Source organism: Notolabrus celidotus, chromosome 5 (genome assembly GCF_009762535.1).
Source record: "Notolabrus celidotus isolate fNotCel1 chromosome 5, fNotCel1.pri, whole genome shotgun sequence".
NCBI lineage: Eukaryota > Metazoa > Chordata > Actinopteri > Labriformes > Labridae > Notolabrus > Notolabrus celidotus.
Window position 1 is genome coordinate 4,615,068 of NC_048276.1, and position 21,510 is coordinate 4,636,577.

The following is a 21,510-nucleotide window of genomic DNA, read 5'->3' on the forward strand; positions in this document are numbered from 1 at the left end:
GCTGAAAATAGGTCTCAGGTATGTCTCTCTGAGCTGCTGTGCACATTTTCTTGCAGCAATCAAGGTGAATGAGCAGCACGGGGGGGAGACTTAAATTTAAAATTTTTATTACAATTTTTTCATGCAAACTGTGTGGTACCACGGTTCATTGTCACCATGGCTCCACTCACCAGTTGCTTGGCAACCAACTCCTCCTTGGAACTGATGCAACTACTCATGTCTTCATAATTGCAGGCTCTTTTTCAATATTTAGCTAAAACAAAAAAACAATACAACTGGATATAAAATAATCTAATAAAGCTGGATACGACAGGGCTCCATGGTAGAATGCTACGCTGCACTGATTACATATTTCTGTCTTGTAAAGAGTAACCACACCAGTTTGTGCTCCAGCTGCTGCTGTGAGAGTTTTTAAGCATTTCATGACGGTTTCAGGAATCTGTGTTTGCAAATGACTATCTCCTGCATGCCTGATGTTCTCCATCTTTGTCCCCGCTAGCCGAGCAAGTGATTCCTCCAGCCAGGTGTCGGGTGTGTCCCCCGCTGGTGAGGCAGAGCTCCCGTACCTGAGGGGTTGGTGTGGGCCCGAGGGAGAGCCAGGGAATTCACAAAAAAGCCTGCAAGATAATTTAACATCTGTGAACAATTCAGGGGTGTGAACAACAGACGCTTTCTCCTTCAGATCGGGGGTTGAACGTAAATTAAACTGTCAGACGGTGAGAGGAACCTTTGAGAAATCACAGTTTTGTCCTTTTAGTTGTGTTAGCAGCGACTCCATTACAAAGGATTAGGTGTAATTGTCTCGTGTCAGAGCGGTCTCATTAATGTATGCGCTGACCTTCACGTGGATGCAGAGAGTAGAGGGGCTGTGATGTCTGAATAAACCTGTGATCATTTCGAATGAAAGAGACTCAATGAGACAAATTTTAACTTTTCATTGCGACCTTAATTGTTCCTTTCGATGAGGATTTAGGATTCAATAAGAGTTAAATGTCAAAAGATGTTTATAGTAACTCATTAAGAAATAGAATTAATCCCAAAAACCTTCATTATTAAAGTCTCTTCAAAGATTTTCACACAGATTCCTTTCATAATGAAGCTTTGCATTTAGAACCGTCTCAGTAAAGCGGTGTCAAAAGAGTGAATATATAGAGATGTGCTTTTAGTAAAATATCTTAATGTTCTTCCTCACCGAGGTCTGGTCTCTTGCAGGACAGCTCTCTCTGGCTGGAGTCAGAGGAAGCCGATGTGCTGTCTGTGGAGCTGGACTTGACCGAGCGGACTGATGGTACAGAGGCCCGCGGTGGATTGGGTCTGGGTTTGGCCGTGACTCCCACTGAGGCCGAGTTGCTCCACTCTGGAGGACAGAACCAACACAGGTATTTGAAAAAAGGCTTTTATTGTATGTAATTAACTTCACAGCAGGGACTCTCTTTGCCAACACGAATCAAATAACTCAGAAAATGCAGAATCGAAACAGATGTTCATGAATGATCATCTCGAGTAACACCAGCTGACAGATTTTATTAGTTTAAGCCTCATTCGTACAGCTCAACTCGACTGAACTCACTTGACCTCAACTTGCCTGAAGATTCCAGCTGATACTCAAAGTGGAGGTGAGAGGTGAGCTCAGCTTTATAGTGTACACCCTATAAACAATCCTAAATACAGTGGTCGCCGATATTATCTCCCACTCTTGTCCTCACATATTTCCTCTCTTTGTCTACTCGGTCAAATAAAGGTAGAATAGCCCCAAAAATAACTGCAGACTCCTAATATGTCAAAGCTTGAGTGAAATACAGGACTCTCTCTTTAACCCTCTTGTTATCCTTGGGGTCAATTTGACCCCATTCGATGTTTAACGTCTCTAAATTAATGACTAACATCATTTTTTGGCTTCATATTTCATGACTTTTCCTAATTTAATGGGGACAACTGTGAAAACGTAAAATTTAAATGTTGATATGTTCCAATTCCCTGTTAAATAAAATTAAACATAGGTGTTCCTTGGGGTTAATTTGACCCCAGGCTGTTTTAGCTGTATATAACATAGGAAATATCAACATTTTACACACATTTGATTTGGTTGTTTTGGATGATATTGAGGTCACTATAACCAAGGACACTTCAGCATGTGACTGCAGGAGCTGGGATCGAACTGCAAACCTTTAGATTGAGATATAATTCCAGCCACTGTGTCTCTAAAGACATTCAATGATGAGTCCTGTGTCATACGTTTTGATAACATAGAAACAAGGCAGAGGCCGACAATAGCATGACAAACTTGCAGCAGTTTGATGTTCTGTTTTACAGATAAAGTCCTTCTGAATGCTTTAAATTGTGTTTATGCTTGAAATACATTTCATTTAAAGGGCTATTTAGATAGGCAACAAAGAAACATAAAGTACCTGACACATAAACCTGGGTAACAATCAGTTTCTGGAGGTTTAAATTGCTGGGGTCAAATTGACCCCAAGGATAAAAGATGTTGGTACATTTGAGGGTAACAGGAGGGTTAACTTCAATAATAAGCTTCAATAATAACTTGACTAAGAGTGAAAAATCTGACATGAATAATTCTACTACATAATTACACATAGATATAGCTCTGTAAAATATTAAGAGACCACTGCAAAATGATCAGTTTCTCTGATTTGACTATTTCTAGTTATGTGTTTGAGTAAAATGAACATTTTGGTTTTATTCTATAAATTACTGACAACGTTTCTCCCAAATTCCAAATAAAATTATTCTCATTTAGAGCATTTATGTGCAGAAAATGACAAAAGACATAAGACAAAGATAGTGTTTTCAGACCTCAAATAATGCAAAGAAAATAAGTTCATATTCATCTTAAAACAACACAATACTAATGTTTTAACTGAGGAAGAGTTCTGAAATCAATATCTGGTGGAATAACTCAGATTTAAACCACAGCTTCCAAACAGCAACCTCCGGTCTTTCACATTGCTGTTTGATGGCGTCATTTCCCTCCAGGTGCAAAAATTCAAGCAGCTCAGCTTTGTCTGATGGCTTGTGATCATCCATCTTCCTCTTGATCACATTCCAGAGGTTTTCAACGGGGCTCAGGTTTGGAGAGTTGGCTGGTCATGACAGGGTCTTGATCTGGTGGTCCTTCATCCACACCTTGATTGACCTAGCTGTGTGGCATGTGACAGTTTCTCTCAAATTCCAAATAGAAATCTTGTCATTTAGGGTAGTTTTTTCCAGCAGGACAAAGCTCCATAACACACAGCTGGGTCAATCAAGATGTGGATGAAGGACCACCGGATCAAGACCCTGTCATGGCCAGTGGCAACGTGGTGATGTGAAAGACTGGTGGAGAGCCACGAAGCATGAAAGCTGATTTAATTGAAACTTTGATTTCTGAACTCTTCCTCAGTTAAAACCTTAGTATTGTGTTGTTTAAAATGAACATGAATTTGTTTTCTTTGCATTATTTGACGTCTGAAATCAATGTATCTTTTTTATATCTTGACCTTTTGTCATTTTCTGCAAATAAATGTTCTAAATGTCAAATTTTTGGTTTGGAATTTGGGGGAAACGTTGTCAGTAGTTCATGGAATAAAACAAACATGTTCATTTTACTCAAACACATACCTATAAACAGTGAAATTAGAGTAACTGATCATTTTGAAATGGTCTCTTAAAGGTGACATATCATGCAAAATCGACTTTTTAATGGTTCTCTACCTGAAACATGTGTCCCTGTCTACAAACCCCTCGAGAATGAAAAGAATCCATTCTGCCCCTGTTCTGATTTCTCCACCTTTCTGTAAATGTGTGCTGAAACCAGCCGTTTCAGACTACCGTGTTTTTGTTAAGTCACAACAATATCTCTATCCCTCGGAGCTTGTTCAGCCCATAGACTGTATAAAATACAACTCAACCCCTCCTCCGTTTTTCATTCCCTGCACACATGTGTGCTAACAAGGAGCTTAGGAGGGAGGCATGCTAGTTGTAGGCTGTCTTCATAAACAAAAAGGTTGGGTTTACTCCCCACGTCTGCAGATTTGAAGATCTAGTGGATGAGTTTTATTTATCATGGATAAGTGCTAGCGCTAGTTAGCATAGCCACATAGCTACATGTTTGTAGCTGTGTACCAAGACACACGTCGACATACTGATAAATAAAACAACAAGAAACACTAAATCTGTGACCAATCCTTCAGAAAGGTCCTGCTGCAGGCGCCTCTCCGTCAGGATCAGATTCTGGATCAGATTCAGAGGGTTGAAGTAGCGCGGTCTGCTAGCAGCCGTGTATATTCAGACAACATGTAAACATTAGATCAACGTTCCGGACAGCCGAGACACATCCACTTCCTGAGGGGGCGTGGTCAGAGCGAAAACAGAGTGTTCTGAGGAGGACTGAAGAAGAGGGTTTTTCAGGCAGACCAAGATCTGATTTCAAAGTGTTTTTTTGAGCATAAACTTTAAAGACATGTTTTGGGGACCTCTTAGACCTATATATGTTGATGAAAGAAGCGTGATATGTTGCCTTTAATATTTTTCAGAGCTTTTCATAACTTGAATTAATTTAGTTTGTAACGCTCTCGCTTGTGAAAGGGAGGTGGTCCTGTCAGAGGTAGTAGTTAAAGCCCAGGATCCAAACTGAGCTCTGCTGTGTAGAAACTCCAGTATAAAGGAATTACCTCCAGGTTTTATTAAATCTAAATGAAGTGACTTGATCAGGTCACGTCATGCTGTGTGTGTTTTGTCGTACCAGAGTGCTCTTCGAGGCGGAATCGTCCGAAGCACAGATGAATCCTCCACTGCCTCCTGACGTTCTCCTTCATCAGGCAGTGGAAGAAGAATATGAAGAGTCCTGGAACAAAAAACAAAACCAGAGAAGGTCACGATCTCTGACAAAGCCCGGTTCTTCCTCGGGAGCTTTTTCATTTTTAATTTGCACTTGAGCAAGGCATTCCTCCCAGAAGTAGAAAGCAGAGAGCTTGTGTTGCATCACTCTCTGAAAAAGGAAAAAAAGAGAGAGAAATATAACAAAGGCCAGCCGAGGAGAGGCGGCGGTGAAATCGTTGCATCACTCAGCCACTGTTTGATTTTTGTCCTTTTTTATCTACACATTCTGTTGTTTTCGTTTGAACTGTGATCGTGGAGCCGGATGTTGAGGAAAACTGCATATATGGTTAGCAAACACTGACTCAATCAATAAACACGCAGCAGCTCAATCAATGCGCCTTCTGCTGAGAGGAGAGAAGTAATGTGAAGACAGGAATAGAAACACAGCAGCGTGTGTTTTCATACGCATGATATATAAACCGTCACCTTGCAGGGAGTTAAGTCCAGAGAAAAGGTAGAGCAGAACGAGTCTGGCTGGCCCCCAGGTGAAGAAGCCAACAGTCCATGTTAGTCCAAGTAACAAGGTGAGACTGGCCACTCCCCTCAGGTCATGGATCAGTCCTCTCCGAGTTCCAGCCGGGCTGTTGGCTCGCATGTGGCGGATCTGGATCAGAACCACCACAAAAACCTAGACGGAGATTTAAAGTGACACAGAAGGTGCAGCAATATTCAAATTCAATGTGACCCAGTGTGAGATTTATGCTGCCAATGTTCTGCTAGTTTAAACTCTCAAATGTTGATATTTACCGCGATGTTGAAGAGAAAGATGAGCGCGGCGTAGGCAACCACGGTCACGTAAAAGGTCACATTGTCCTGGAACCAACAGCTGAGGGAACAAGGAGTATAAGATCAGACATGACGGTCTCAGCAGATGTGTGTCTAACATGAGTCTGGTCCTGCTGGAGGTTTCTGCCTGTTAAAGGAAGTTTGTCCTTGCCACTGTAACTCGCTAAATGCTGCAAAGTGCTCTGCTCATGGTGGATTAAGGTGAGATCAGACTGAGTCCTGTCTGTAAGATGGGACTGGATCTGATCCGGTCTTGATGTTGGGTCTTTGTTAATAATAGAACATAGAGTACGGTCGAGACCTGCTCTGTTTGGAAAGAGTCTGAGGATAACGTTTGTTCCAGATTTGACACAATGAGTGAGATTCTGTCCCCTTCCGACATGTTTCAGATCAACCAGAGCGCGATGGAAGCATCCCTGTTGGCATGTTGGACTACTACCTTGTGAGGAAGGGGGTGAGTCATGTCTCCAGTATTTCAATCTTAATGCTAATTTTAAAGTTTTTACCCAGTTATAAAACAAACTGAATATAATACTGATGCCACTGTATGACTTCAACATGAAATAAAAGCATCAGCAGTAAGATTGATCATTTCTGTATTCTATTTTTTATGTTTGCAAACGCTGGCTCTCTCAGGTAGGTGTCAGTGAGTGACCTCATGATGCAGAAACCGCCTGTGAACAATCTTATACATCAAAGATGCACAGTTTGAGAAACGTCTGACATCATCTTTACTATTCATTTGTTGTGATTTGGGGCTATATAAATAAAGATTGATTGAAATGTTGTAAGACCAACACTCGGTTTGGAATAATGATTCAATCAATCTTTATTTATATAGCACCAAACCACAAATGTGGTTTCCAAACAGAGCAGGTCTAGACCGTACTCTATGTTCTATTATTAACAAAGACCCAACATCAAGACAGGATCAGATCCAGTCCCATCTGACAGACAGGACTCAGTCTGATCTCATCTTAATCCACCATGAGCAGAGCACTTTGCAGCATTTAGCAAGTTACAGTGGCAAGGACAAACTTCCTTTAACAGGCAGAAACCTCCAGCAGGACCAGACTCATGTTAGACACACATCTGCTGAGACCGTGTTGGAGAGAGGGATAGAGGGAGATGAAGAGAGAGAGAGAGAGATGATAGTGGTGAGACAGATAGTAGTAGTTGTAGCAGCTGGAGTCTGGCACATCCACAGCAGCAGAGATCCAGAGGAACCTACGAGACAAGGGAGCTCAGGGACTCCAGAAAGGTCTATGGTTAGTAACTTTAATGGCACAGGAAGAGTTAAAGTAAGAGACAGGCAGAGAGAGGAGAGAGAGGGAAAGACAGGGTCCCAGTGTGTCAGTCTAAGCCTATAGCAGCATAACTAGGAGCTGGTCCAAGCCTGAGCCAGGTCTAACTATAAGCTTTATCAAAAAGGAAAAAGGAAGTCTGATCTCTCATCTTAATCCATCATGAGCAGAGCACTTTGCAGCATTTAGCAAGTTACAGTGGCAAGGACAAACTTCCTTTAACAGGCAGAAACCTCCAGCAGGACCAGACTCATGTTAGACACACATCTGCTGAGACTGAGAGATAGTAGGAGTCAAACCCACAACTGCTGTGACAAGGACTGCAGCCTATGTAACAGAGAAAATACTGCCTCTTTCTGTTGCTGGCTTTAAGATGTCTCTTAATTTTCTGTGCACTTGTGCTTCTGCACTACAATCTTGTATTTGTCCATGATTGGCATGATAGTATCAGATTCTGAATGTTAAGGTCAAACAGAGGAGCAAAATTAAGTCAAAGGCAGACATGACTGTTGGAGGAATCTCATTTAACATTTATTGAAGTGTCACAGCTGATTGAGACCTGAGACCTGATGCTTGGACAAACTAAAGCCCAAACTCACAAACTGTCAGAGCTGTCCAGTAGCTCCAGGCTGGACTGAGCGTCACCGTAGAGGTGACTGCCATACGCCTCTCTGTTCACGATGAGCACCAGGACACAGATCACCAGAGGAATCCCTTGAGGGACAGATGATACACTTTTAAAGCACATGTCACAACCTTGAAATAGAAGTCATCCCAATATTTCACTAAACTGAAAATCAGTCAGTCAGAAGAAAGACTCACCCCATCCAAGAGCACAGAACTTCAGGATGTAGGACGGCACGTAGACGTTGAAGACTTTAACCAGAGCGAAGTACATGTTAACGGCCTCTAATCCCATCCAGGTGAATGACGCCAGGAGGAAGTAGTGCATCGTGGATGCTGCGAATACACAGAGGCCGTAGAGACCCCAGGAGGAGAGCCAGGAGTTGACCAGAAACGCCAGATTCAAACCCAGCAGAGCCAGGGAGAGGTTGATGAGGATCTGAGACGGGTAGTCTCGACGGAGCTTGCTGAGGTGGAGAGAAGGGACAGGTGAGAGAACACAGAGAGAGATAAGTGTGAAGATTAATTTAAGACACACTGCATGATCAGGGTTTTAGTAAGGATCTAATCAAATTAAAGGTTCAGTGTTATCGATGAGACAGCCTTGAACAGATTCAGACATTAACAGTGCAGTGTTTGGAGTGTTTGGAGTCTCACTCGAAAGCCGTGTATGTGAGAACTGTGATCCCCAAGAACAGCGATGAGACTCCACAGCCGAAATAAGTGATGATAGTCAGGATCTGCTCATGAGCCCCGTCCACTGGGGTCCTGGTGGGGTCCTAAACACAAGCACATACATTTTTTAGCATGGATTGACGTTGTGGATTCACTCTAGTCCAGTCACTTGCTCGGTCACTCTTTTATTTCTTCTTCTTCTTTATGCGTTCTCCGTCCCTGTCCTCTTTGATCTCTTTGTCTGAGCCTCAGTGTCGTTCTAGGAATTCTGAACCGTCCACAATCACTGCCAAAAAGGCGAGATGTAGAGCAGAGCACGCTAAGCAGAGATCTCACCCACTTAAACCAGGTTATATGGTCTAATAAGGGGGGCAGTGGACATGAATGAAGGACAGTTCTCCCTACAGCAAGTCAGTGAACCAACAAAATGCTGCTTTTCATGATGAAACTAAAAGTTAGCACAGCTGATCACTTGGATCTCAATATAAGATACTGTATATGTTACTTTAAAATATTGATGAGTGCTGGAGAAGTTTCCCACGACTACTAAAGCACGACTTAATACATTTTATTTATTTATTTTATTATTTTATTTATTTCATTTATTTTATTTATTTATTATTTATTTATTTATTATATTTATTTTATTTATTTATTATTATTATTATTTTATTTTTTTTCACTTTTTTAGTTTTGTGGCGTTTTTGCCTTTGTTGACAGGACAGCTGTATATAGACAGGAAGTGTGGGGAGGAGAGAGTTGGGGGAAGACTTGCAGCAAATTGTGACGGCCAGGAATCGAACCGGCAACCTCTGCAACGAGGACTATAGCCTCTGTATATGGGGCCCTTAGACCCTTAGGCCACCAGCACCCTATACAGCAAGTCTTAAACCTTGAATGTGTGTCATATGTGATCAAACTGTCCTTCACTAGTGTTTATGTTTTGTGCTTTGAGCGCCCTCTGCTGGTCAAATCAGAGTGAACCCACTTCCCTTTGTCTTGAACCTCTCATCAAAACCTGTCACTGTGCTGCAGCAGTCCCTCTCTGCAGCCGAGCCGCGTCCCCCTGAGAACAGCTCTGCAGAAATATTTAACACGCACCAGAAGAACTCCGAAGTGTGTGAGATGATCACACAGGCATGTGGTGTAGTCAGAGCTGCTGTTGTGTTTTCGGCAGCCGTAGTCATCCCAGCCTCCGTGTCCGTCTGCATGATGACACAGACGTTCAGCAGCTCACAGGTCATCCAACATTCATGAGAAACAAAAGGGATGAAGGTTGAGGATTTAAAAAGAGGACTTACTGTTTTTATTGAAGTTCCAGAACACACACTGGATTTCATTGTGAAGCTTTATGACAGGAGAGGATGAAAAAAACTCTTATTATATCAGCATCAGTCTGGGCAGTGCTGCATGCATCTTTACATTTGTAATCTTACTTTATTGGGTACTATATGTTGGAGTGTGACTTTCACATCCTCAACCAGGTCTTTAATTGGAGAGCTGGCATTGGTCACACTGGCTGACACCACAAACGTGTTGAGGGTCGCCCCCTTCTGGCTGGTCTGGGAATCACAACATCTATTAAATGAAGCTGATTTATACATTTTTCTTTTAAACTCAGAGGAATTATTATCAATAAGTAGTACCTTGAAGAGCATTGGGATTCCAAAGAACTGGAAAGTTACCCTTGGTGGATTCTGATTGAAGCTGCTCTCAGGGAAACTGTCCTGAAGGACGGAGGGCAGGGAGATGAAGGCCACCGTGCCATTCAGAGGATACTTGTTGATGAAAATCTACGACACAAAGACAGTTTTTTAAATGTACTTTAATTTCAGACTTTTTGAATTAATAGATCAGGTTAAATTAAGGCCATGAAATCAAAATATTTGGGAGGTTTGGACAAGCAAAAAAGATAGTATTTTATTATATTTGAACAAAGTACTGTTTGTATTTAATCCGTAATATTAACTTTTTTCAATAAGTAGTTTTCTTCTTTCCCCCTCCATATATATATGTCTATTTTCCTTTTATGTGCTTAAAATTTGAAAAAGCCAAATAAAATTTAAAAAAAAGAAAAATTTAAAGGTGGAATTTAAAGGTGACATATCATGCAAAATTGACTTTTTAATGGTTCTCTACCTGAAATATGTGTCCCTGTCTACAAACCCCCCGAGAATGAAAAAAATCCATTCTGCCCCTGTTCTGATTTCTCCACCTTTCTGTAAATGTGTGTGAAACGAGCCGTTTCAGACTTCAGTGTTTTTGTTACGTAACAACAATATCCGGTCTGTCACGGAGTCAGAGCTCGGAGCTTGTTCAGCCCATAGACTGTATAAAATAATACTGAATCCCTCCTCCGTTTTACATTACCTGCATACATGTGTGCTAACAAGGAGCTTAGGAGGGAGGCATGCTAGTTGTAGGCTGTCTTAATAAACACAAAGGTCGGTTTTACTCCCCACGTCTGCAGATTTGAAGATCTAGTGGATGATTTGTATTTATCATGGATAAGTGCTAGTGCTAGTTAGCATAGCTACATGTCGTAGCTGTAGCTGTGTACCAAGACACGCGTCGACATACTGACAAATAAAACAACAAGAAACACTAAATCTGTGACCAATCCTTCAGAAAGGTCCTGCTGCAGGCGCCTCTCCATCAGGATCAGATTCTGGATCAGATTCAGAGGGTTGAAGTAGCGCGGTCTGTGAGCAGCCGTGTATATTCAGCCAACATGTAAACATTAGATCAACGTGCTGGACAGCCGATACACATCCACTTCCTGAGGGGGCGTGGTCAGAGAGAAAACAGAGTGTTCTGAGGAGGACTGAAAAAGAGGGCTTTTCAGGCAGACCAAAATCTGTTTTTTTGAGCATAAACTGTAAAGACATGTTTTGGGGACCTCTTAGACCAATACATATTGATGAAAAAAGCGTGATATGTCACCTTTAATAAAATTCTGAGATAAAAAAGAAAAGTCTGAATTTAAACACTAAAAATACAGCTTAAAAAATATTTTTATTTTCTGGCTCTAATACTCTTTCATATTGATTGACAGTCACACAAAGTGCATTTTTGGATTTGGTGCCCTCAGAGTTTAAAGATAAAAAGTCAGAGCGAAAGAATTTAACCGTCATGCTGACACAATTAAATATGTAAGAGAAATAACATAAAGCAGCACAGCTAAGCTAACATTTACTCTTTGGAAGAACTTCACAGTTCTGCTTCAGAAAAGCCCAAAACTTATTGAAGGACTCATCCCACTCTGATCACAAACTGTGCATGAAAACAAGGACAAACTTGCAATATTCTACACTAATTCCTCTTCATTTGCAAATCTTTCTAATAATACAAAATATTGCAGCTGGAAATTTGACATCCAAAAAATTTCAACTGTGATGCCGCTCTAAGATTCACGCTTTAATGTCGCTCTGCAGCAAGATCAAGATGAATGTAGATGTAGCTGTCAGACAGATCAGAGAAGGATTATTTTCCAATATATTCTCAACTTTGAAATTAGAGCTACTTGGAAAAAACACACTTATGAAATAAACATGAAAAAGCGTTACAGTTCTTTAAATATCTTCTATTAATAATAGAGTTTATTGGCATTTTTGTACTCCTGGAAATAAGTGCAACTGATGGACTTGTTTTTCAGACAGATTAAAGGTATGTTTTTGGATGATGTTGTTACTTTACAAACCTGTGGTGTTTTGCCTGCGCTGTAAGACGACACTCCAAACGTCAGACTGCCGAACTGTCCCGGTAACACATCCACCACAGTGACAGCAATAGCTGGAGCGACCAGGGTGGAGGAGCCGTCATAGCCCACCATCCTATCTCCCACTGCCTCTGTGATATTTAGGATCCTGAAGAGGAAGGAGAGATGAAGGATGAAGACAGAGCAGTGGATTAGTTCAGATGTCATAGTTTCTGTTTCATCCTCACGTGTTGGTGAAAGGCAGCAGGTTGCTGTCAGACTCCAGGATGTCTGAGATGATGTTGATGAGAGCCTGGCCCAGGCTCGGAGTGACCACGCTGAGGTCGACCACGTCCTCCAGCTTGTCGAGGACCGTGGCCAGCTCTTTGTAGCTGAGTGTGGAGTGGTTCTTCAGTAAGTTCATGATCATGTCGATGACGTCCAGCGCGTTACCTGGAGAGGAAACACACGGTCTGTGACATGATGCACCGGGTGGAGGAGGCAACACCGTGAGAGCAAGGAGACTTAATTCACTGAGACCAAAGACTACATGTCAACACAAGACAGATGAACAGATTGTGTAACAGACCAGATGTGACTTTGACGTGGTCCAGATCAGGGATGGTCTCCACTACCAAAGAGCACTCCTCCAGTTCTGGGGCCATCCAGTTGGTCTTAATACTCAGTTTACTGGTGAAAGGACAGAGAGAGGGGGCTTTCAAATCCTCCATCTTTTCCCCTCATTGAGTTTATTCCACAATCTAGATTTATTTCATTTATCCAACTACCTCTCTATTTCCTAAAGTCGTGTTTGGCAGAGTAAGCATGAAACAGCTGTGTGGATGTTGATCCTGATAATCACCCATCTATTAACTCATTAATGCTGCTGTGCCTCTGATTAATGATTTTACAGCCCAGCCTCCTGCAGCACATGAGCAGTCATCAATAAGTGTATTCATGCTGAGTCAACACAAAGATGGAGTCCAGAGCACAAAGTGAGAGCTCGGTAAATATAATGAAACTAATCAATACCAATGCAGGCCTGTATTTAGCCGTGTCTTACTCTCATGGTGACAACAAGGTAAATATATGAAGTGTTTCCTCCATGTGACAGAAGGTCACGGATAAAAAAGACATTAAAGGTGCAGTGTGTAGAAATGGGAAAATACAACAGAAAACTTCTGCGTTGTCCTTCAAACATAAATCTGTCATTAAAGAATCCACCTTCTTCTTCTTCTTCTTCTTCTTCTTCTTCTTCTTCTTCTTCTTCTTCTTCTTCTTCTTCTTCTTCTTCTTCTTCTTCTTCTTCTTCTTCTTCTTCTTCTTCTTCTTCTTCTTCTTCTTCTTCTTCTTCTTCTTCTTCTTCTTCTTCTTCTTCTTCTTCAACAGCAATAGCTTTCCTTTCCCTTTAACCACAACCACTCTCTCTTCTTCTCTTTCAACAACAACCGCTCTCTCTTCTTCTCCTTCAACAACAACTGCTCTCTCTTCTTCTCCTTCAACAACAACCGCTCTCTCTTCTTCTCCTTCAACAACAACCGCTCTCTCTTCTTCTCCTTCAACAACAACCGCTCTCTCTTCTTCTCCTTCAACAACAACCGCTCTCTCTTATTCTCCTTCAGCAACAACCGCTCTCTCTTCTTCTCCTTCAACAACAACCGCTCTCTCTTATTCTCCTTCAGCAACAACCGCTCTCTCTTCTTCTCCTTCAACAACAACCACTCTCTCTTCTTCTCCTTCAACAACAACCGCTCTCTCTTCTTCTCCTTCAACAACAACCGCTCTCTCTTCTTCTCCTTCAACAACAACCGCTCTCTCTTATTCTCCTTCAGCAACAACCGCTCTCTCTTCTTCTATTTCAGCAACAACCGCTCTCTCTTCTTCTCTTTCAACAACAACCGCGCTCTCTTCTTCCCTTTCAACAACAACCGCTCTCTCTTCTTCCCTTTGAACAAAAACCGCGCTCTCTTCTTCTCCTTCAACAACAACCGCTCTCTTATTCTCCTTCAACAACCGCTCTCTTATTCTCCTTCAACAACAACCGCTCTCTCTTCTTCTCCTTCAACAACAACCGCTCTCTCTTCTTCTCTTTCAACAACAACCGCTCTTTCTTCTTCTCTTTCAACAACAACCGCTCCCTCTTCTTTTTTTCTTCTCCAACAACAACAGCTCTCTTTTTTTCTTCTTCAACAACAGCTCTCTTTTTTTTCTTCTTCAACAGCCGCTCTCTAGGTATGTGTTAGCTTGGAACCTTGGATTTAGTAGGACACCAGTAAAAATGTAGTGTTACCAGTGTCGTGTGGCGTAGCGTCGAGGGTTTTTCGGGCACGGCTGAGTGGCGTTTCTTCCTCCTGAAGTGGTCGGCCAATCAAACAGGCCTTTCCTTGTGAGGTGGGAGTGTGCATCGCAGTTAAATATCACTTTAAAAAGAAGAAGAAGAAAAAGAGTGACATGTTGGAGGAAAGAAAAACATGATTATCCCTCCCTTTATTTTAGAGTTTACTCTCTGAAGCCGACCCGCCCTCACATATGCGGCTTATCTGTATGTCCTCGGTTTCTAATGTGATGGATCCGTTGTCATAAGGAACCAGCAGCAGGACCCTTATCAGCTCCTCCATTTCCTGTGTGTCCATCGGCGACATCATGACCTGCACCTGGAAAACACAGCTCTCTCTGCCGGGCAGTAAAAGAGATAATTACAGCTGTAAAATGTTCCTTTATCAGTGTATCTAAAGAATGAAATTAAACCTTAATGCCTCACTAACATGAGCATTCAGTTTAAACTAAGTCAATAACATCTGATAAGCTGCACGTTAGATTGTTTCTGCAGCATTGTTGTGCTTCAGAGAGGTCGTGTTTTCATTTTGCTTTGGTGTAATTTCATCCTGATCGAGGTGAAAGGAGGAAATTGACGTGATCCATACCTGGAAACTTTGTAAACAAACACCTGGAAAAGAAGAGAAATGATGTCAGAACTTAAGAATTCAAGAAACAGGTGGATTAAATCAGATTCTGCATTTTCATGTCAGAGAATTCAGTCCCAACCAAATCTAAAACCTGGCTAATTTACACTTTCACATTTTACATTGTTCAGCTTAATTTCTTTATCACACGTTTTATTTATAGGGAGTTTAATTTGAAGAATTTACATATTCTATTCGACCTTCTGATCCCTTTATAAACATTTCATTACACTGTTTTTGTTGTTGAGGCAAAAGTGGAAAAATAGAGATCACATTTTAATTATAACTTTCAAGTTTTTCCCATAGACTGTATAATAAATGGACGTAGTATCCGTGACGTCACCCATCTGTTCCTGGAGCGCTTTTTTGAAGCTGATCGTCAGTCTGTGTGAGGTTAGGTGTGACGTAAAGAGGCGGTCTTTGAGCCTCCTCGCTAACAGCTACAGTGTTCCCGCCTGTCAATCAAGTCAAGTCAGCTGTGCCTCTAACTATGGAAAACTCGTAATCTTAACATCTTTGAAACTTCCACGTTATGAAAATTCACCCCCGTGCAGTGTGTGCCGATCAAGAAATTAGCTACTCATACTAAAATAGTTTTTTGTACCAGGCTGTAAACACGTTTATATCTGCTGTAAAGATCGTCTTTTATGAATGGGTGTGTATGTGGTTTCCGGTTCTTCTGGAGCCAGCCTCTAGTGGACACTTGAGGAACTGCGGTTTGTAAAACTTTTGCATTAGCTTCAATTCTCACGGCTGGAGGTCGTTGCTTCATAGTTAAATTGTGTATTGATTCCACCCTCTTATCCATGTGTTCACTATACAGCTAGAACAAGACACTGGTTAGCATCAGCTTAGCATAAAATCTAGAAACAGGGTCCCTCTGAGCATGGAGACGCCTGTATTTGTAATGGCAGAGTGTTTGTATGTTTACTTACTCCATCAGAGGCGCAGGGGTTTGACTCCCGCTTCACACGATGTCTAGAAGTGAGATCAGCAGCTAGGTTGGGCCGTTTGTGTTAATGAAGTATTGTGATATTTCTATAGTTGATCATGATGTTTATACTGCACCTGTAGTCTTCAGGGAGCATCTGGAGGTCAAGCACCAGCATCTTGTCGTCAGGTAGACTGGAGTTGAGCTGTGCAGAGTAAACAGTCACATTAAAAAAAGGAGAAAACCTCAGCTGTGATTTATTTTTATAAATAAAAGAGTTGTTTGGTGAGGCATACCCATGTGGTCAGAATCAGCTCTGGATCATAATCTCCTGTGATGGAAACGTTCACTCTCACCTCAAAGTACAGCTCTACAGAGGAGATACAGAAAGAGATAAGATGCAGTTCAATGCCCCGTCTAAAACAGCTGGAGTGATGTCATCATCAGACTGACCTGAGACTCCTGAAGGACCTGCTGTGAAGCTGGTTGTGGTAGAGGCACTTGTTCTGGTGCTGCTGGTTGTGGTACTAGGCAACACGTTTGTAACGGCAGAGGGTGACGTCACCTCATCAGGAGGACTCATGGTGGTGGAAGTGAAGCTTTCTAAAGATAAAACAAAGATTCAGGTGAAGCCGTTTCATGTTTAAGCTTTTTTAAAGGAAGGTGAGAGGTGTGTCCTACCAACAGCTGTGGTCTGGATGCTGTCCGAATCAGTCAGCAGTTGCAGCTGACCGCTCTGGTCGTAGTATGGCGTCTTGAGGTTTGTGTACATCTCAGCTTGCACAGCCGCCACGTCCAACGGAGGGATGACGTTTATGTGAACCAGGCAGTGAAACCTACGGACCAATCAGGACTCAGAAATGAAAGATCAAAATCCCCAAATCATGCTGTCCTTATTTATTGATGTACATACATTGCGACATCGCCCGTCTCCACCCCTCCCTTTCCTTCACTGCTGCTGAAACACTCATCCACACCTTCATCCCCTCAAGACTTGATTATTGTAATAGCATCCTCTAAGGCAGGGGTTCCCAAAGTGTGGGTCAGGGACAGTGGGGGTCACGAGTCTTTGGCACCTTTTTTTTAAGGGTCGTGGGCTAAAAACTTTGGGAACCCTGCTCTAAAGTACACCCAACACCCTCCTCAACAAATTACAATACTGTACATACAAAACTCAGCTGCACGCCTTCTCACTCACTTCCACTCCAGAGACCACATCACCCCAGTCCTCCAGAACCTCCATTGGCCTCCCATCACGTCCAGAATACAGTACAAGATCCTCCTCATCACCTACAAAGCCCTCCTTAATCTAGCTCCCTCCTACCTCACCGACCTTCTGCAACCATACAATCCCACCGTCTCACCAAACCCAAGCACCGAACCTGGGGGGACAGGGCCTTCTCTGTCGCTGCCCCCACCCTCTGGAACTCTCTCCCCCAACACCTCAGACTCTCTCCCTCACTCACCACATTCAAGTGTAATGTAAATAAAGTGCTTTAATAAATAAAATGCATTATTAATATTATTACAGACAGGACTCAGTCTGATCTCAACTTAATCCACCATGAGCCGAGCACTTTGCAGCATTTAGCAAGTTAATATCTATAACTTTATTCTGCATTCTTTAATTATCCATCATTTGACTCGGTTAGTATCAGACTGATATCAGACCTCTGCATTAAAGAAACATTTACCTGTCATTAGAAGGAACCCAGAATACCTGGATAATAAAAACACAAAGGTTTTTCAAAGTTATGAAGCAAAGGGAGACAAGCATGAGAAGAGAGGAGATTTTTTAACAACTTAAACGTTTAAAATCATAATTAATCAATGTGATGAGTCAGACTCAGTTGTGCTGACTTACCTCCCCATCTACATGAGCAGTTTTAAGAAGTCCTTCCTCTGTACTGGATCTGTGTGAGAGATCACAGAGACACTGTATCCACATGGTCTAATTATTCCCTCTGTTTTTATGTCTGTGACTCAGCTTCACATTCACAGATATTTAATTAAGAAACACTCAGTCAGTTATGTCAGTGTGGTAAACACAGATCTTCTCATACCTGGGTACTTCAAACACAGACACTCTGGGTAAATAGATGCCGGTCGGCAGAACCTTTCTGAGCTGCAGGAACAACAAACAGAGGAGAGCAGTTACAGCCTGTGAGATTTACTGTCTCTGCAATATAACACAGTCCTGGCTCAGACATTAAAACACAAGGTTCATCAAGGTCAAAGCTGTTAATTACTTTATTATCAAAGCAGAAATAAACTCAGATTCTTAGGAATGAGCTTAAATCATCACTAAGAACAGGATCTGTGTTTGTGTTTGTTTGTTCAGCTCACCCATTTGTGTGCGATGTCTCTGGCTTTGTAGAGCTCTGTTTTGTTCCCATCTGAGCGGATGATGGCGAACATCAGAGTCACTTTGTAAAAGGACCATTCTGTCAAAAACAACACGAGAAGAAACTGAGAAGAAACATTTTTGCCTTTATTGACAGGACAGCTGAAGAGAGACAGGAAATGTAGGTAGTAGAGAGCGGGGGAAGACGTGCAGCAAATGGTTGAGGCTGGGAGTCAATGTGGGAGTATATGGGCCATGTGCTTAAACCGCTAGGCTAACAGAACTCCACCTGTACATTACTTCTAACACTAGATCACAACCATGTTTTCATTTCTTCAAAAAGACGTGTTCAGTGTCATCTTAAGGGCGCTGTTGGCCCAGCAGCTTAAGCATGCACCCCACTTACATAGGCTGCAGTCCTTGTCACAGTGGTTGTGGGTTCGACTCCTACTATCTCTCAGTCTCAGCAGATGTGTGTCTAACATGAGTCTGGTCCTGCTGGAGGTTTCTGCCTGTTAAAGGAAGTTTGTCCTTGCCACTGTAACTTGCTAAATGCTGCAAAGTGCTCTGCTCATGATGGATTAAGATGAGATCAGACTTCCTTTTTCCTTTTTGATAAAGCTTATAGTTGGAGCTGGATCAGGCTTGGACCAGCTCTTAGTTATGCTGCTATAGGCTTAGACTGACACACTGGGACCCTGTCTTTCCCTCTCTCTCCTCTCTCTGCCTGTCTCTTACTTTAACTCTTCCTGTCCCATTAAAGTTACTAACCATAGACCTTTCTGGAGTCCCTGAGCTCCCTTGTCTCGTAGGTTCCTCTGGATCTCTGCTGCTGTGGACGTGCCAGACTCCAGCTGCTACAACTACTACTATCCGTCTCACCACTATCATCTCTCTCTCTCTTCATCTCCCTCTATCCCTCTCTCCAGCACGGTCTCAGCAGATGTGTGTCTAACATGAGTCTGGTCCTGCTGGAGGTTTCTGCCTGTTAAAGGAAGTTTGTCCTTGCCACTTTAACTTGCTAAATGCTGCAAAGTGCTCTGCTCATGGTGGATTAAGATGAGATCAGACTGAGTCCTGTCTGTAAGATGGGACTGGTCTTATCCTGGCTTGATGTTGGGTCTTTGTTAATAATAGAACATAGAGGACGGTCTAGACCTGCTCTGTTTGGAGTCTGAGGATAACTGTTGTTATGATTTGGTCATATATAAAGAAAGATTGATTGTTATATTTTGATTTTGCTAGCTTTCACTTGGATGTTAAAAAGAGACAGGAACAGAAACTTTCTTGTTGACCTCAAGCTTCTTCTTTCTCCAGAAGTCAGTGTGAAAAAAACACGAGTTCCTCTGTAAAAGCAGAACTTGAGGGCACATAGAGGTCATCTGATGCAGAGCTTCCTCTTCATTCAAGAAACTTAAATCAAGACTTTTTATGCATTATGTCACTTAATCTGATGAAATCAAAGGCGTGTTTTTGAGGTAATTTGCTCTCACCTATTAAAGAAGTTAGGAAAATGACTCCAGGATTCAGCTTTGTAGATAGAAAAATAACAAGTAAAGACATCTGTGTGATTAATGTGCCTGATCCTGATGTTATTGATCTCTGAATGGCTTCTGTATTTACTTTACTGGCAAAAAGACAGAGGGTCAATATTTAATCTGAGAGCTGAGGACGTACAGTAAACAGTAAACGGCGGCAGGAGAGAGAGCTGTAAAACGCTCTGGAGCTGACAGACGGCGTTACAGTGAATTACTGACTCGTGTGTGAAAACTGCGGGGTGAGGGGAGAGCATTTTCAAACAGTAAAACCTGTGAACATGCAGGTTTTTGATTTAATGAAGGTTATATCAGTGAGGAACAGAAGCACTTCATCTCTTGGTGTCACAGACTTGTTGTCTCACCACACTGCAGGCTGGGATCAGACAGCGGCGCACAGATCATCTTCATATCCCAGTTGTCTCTTTCCCACTTCACCAGGTCCCCCTCCATGCACATCAGTGATGTCACTTCCTGTTCTCGACCCCAGAGCCTAAACTGAGATAAGTTCCCCCGCAGACGGCCGATTGAAATGATGTTGATATTCCCGTTAACCAGGGAGTGAGACGCACCCAGAGTGAGGGTCCCGTTGGGCGCCAGTTTGCGGCGAACGGAGGGAGAATCTGAAATGTGAGCTAGAAGAGGAGAGAGCAAAGTTTACTGAGCACTTGAAAACAACACGTGTAAGATGAAGAACAGCTCATGTGGTCTTGACTTTCACTACACTCTGTGCAGGTGGATGCCTTGAGTTAAGGTTTCCAAACATTATAAAGCTTCATTCATGTGTATGTGACCCACCTGCCCTGATCTCCACCTGTATGCCATTGATGTACAGTGCAGGTCTGTCTTTAGTGTGTTTCCAGGTCAGACACACCGCATCCCACTCTGACCCCTGCAGCGTCATCTTCTCGGTGGTCCACTCCGCTCCAAACAACCAGAGCACCAAACGGCCCCCCTTTCCCCCGAAGCCCAGCTCAGCATGCTGGCTGTCAGGATGACGGTACATGAAGGCGGTCCAAGGTGAGGAACCGGACGCCTACACATCATTGAAGACATGTTGGTTATATTTAAAGAGTCTTTATGCATTTATTAGCATCCTTAAATCAAAAAAAGGATTATGTGTTTTCTTGAATACCTCAAACTTGAGGCTGAAGCAGACGGTGAACTCCTGCAGGGCGGGGATGGAGACGTGAGGCTTTAGACTCCAGTGGCTGCACCTGGAGGTGAAGTCAGCCACGCTCCCCCAGAGACTGAGCCAGGCTGAGGAGGAAAACAGACTCTGTGTCATCATCATACAACAACTCAGAGCTGAGCTGTGGAGCGGTAAGGGATTATTATTAAAATCAAATTGAAATGATTGCTCGGAGGTCTTTGGGAGTATTGTGTTAAAAAACATCAACTTTGAAATTCATCTCCAGTGACTGATAGAGGGAGTGGATTTAAGTCTGTTATTACCCGGCTCTCTTGCTGATCTTCCGGCTGTGTAAGATGCTTGATTCTGATTGGTTCAAACTTGTTGACAACAGTTATTAACTTTCACTAACATGAGCAACACCAGAGTCAAAGTGATCACACGTCATGTCAAATCAATCCACAGAAAAGAGTTCAGACACATTTTGCTTCTGCTTGTTGACACCATAGACCGTAAGGTGAGGGAAAACCGTTATTTTATTTAACCTTTATTTAACCAGATAAGTCCCATTGAGATCAAGACCTCATTTTCAAGGGCGACCTGGCCAAGAGGTCAGCAGCACACGTCAGAATAAATGG

At 42.4% G+C, this 21,510-nt stretch overlaps 1 protein-coding gene across 1 annotated transcript; it reads right to left on the reverse strand.

Annotated features, from left to right (window-relative positions):
• Window positions 1-90: 90 nt before the first annotated feature.
• LOC117812665 (adhesion G-protein coupled receptor G4) lies at window positions 91-20,644 on the reverse strand. Its single transcript, XM_034683571.1, has 27 exons — window positions 20,539-20,644; window positions 20,106-20,375; window positions 18,208-18,305; window positions 17,925-17,986; window positions 17,726-17,774; window positions 17,556-17,581; window positions 16,543-16,697; window positions 16,315-16,464; window positions 16,158-16,231; window positions 15,999-16,066; window positions 14,495-14,640; window positions 14,258-14,387; window positions 12,557-12,657; window positions 12,216-12,420; window positions 11,971-12,136; window positions 9,917-10,063; window positions 9,707-9,832; window positions 9,572-9,617; window positions 9,372-9,475; window positions 8,253-8,374; window positions 7,794-8,062; window positions 7,571-7,685; window positions 5,629-5,707; window positions 5,308-5,509; window positions 4,745-4,846; window positions 1,193-1,357; window positions 91-617 (listed from the first exon to the last, which is right to left on the reverse strand). Exons 1-27 carry the CDS (start codon window positions 20,642-20,644, stop codon window positions 496-498), a joined length of 3,405 nt encoding a protein of 1,134 aa, XP_034539462.1. The 3' UTR covers window positions 91-495.
• Window positions 20,645-21,510: the final 866 nt, after the last annotated feature.

Bases quoted from the DNA above. Each gene is read 5' to 3' on its own strand.
- LOC117812665 (XM_034683571.1), bottom strand. From the start codon at position 20,644: ATGACGCTGCAGGGGTCAGAGTGGGATGCGGTGTGTCTGACCTGGAAA. The intron at 12,137-12,215 runs GTGAGGATGAAA...CTTCCTCTTCAG, and splicing joins CTGCTGCCTTTCACCAACAC to GATCCTAAATATCACAGAGG. The intron at 9,476-9,571 runs GTAAGTCCTCTT...GTCATCATGCAG, and splicing joins CTGGAACTTCAATAAAAACA to ACGGACACGGAGGCTGGGAT.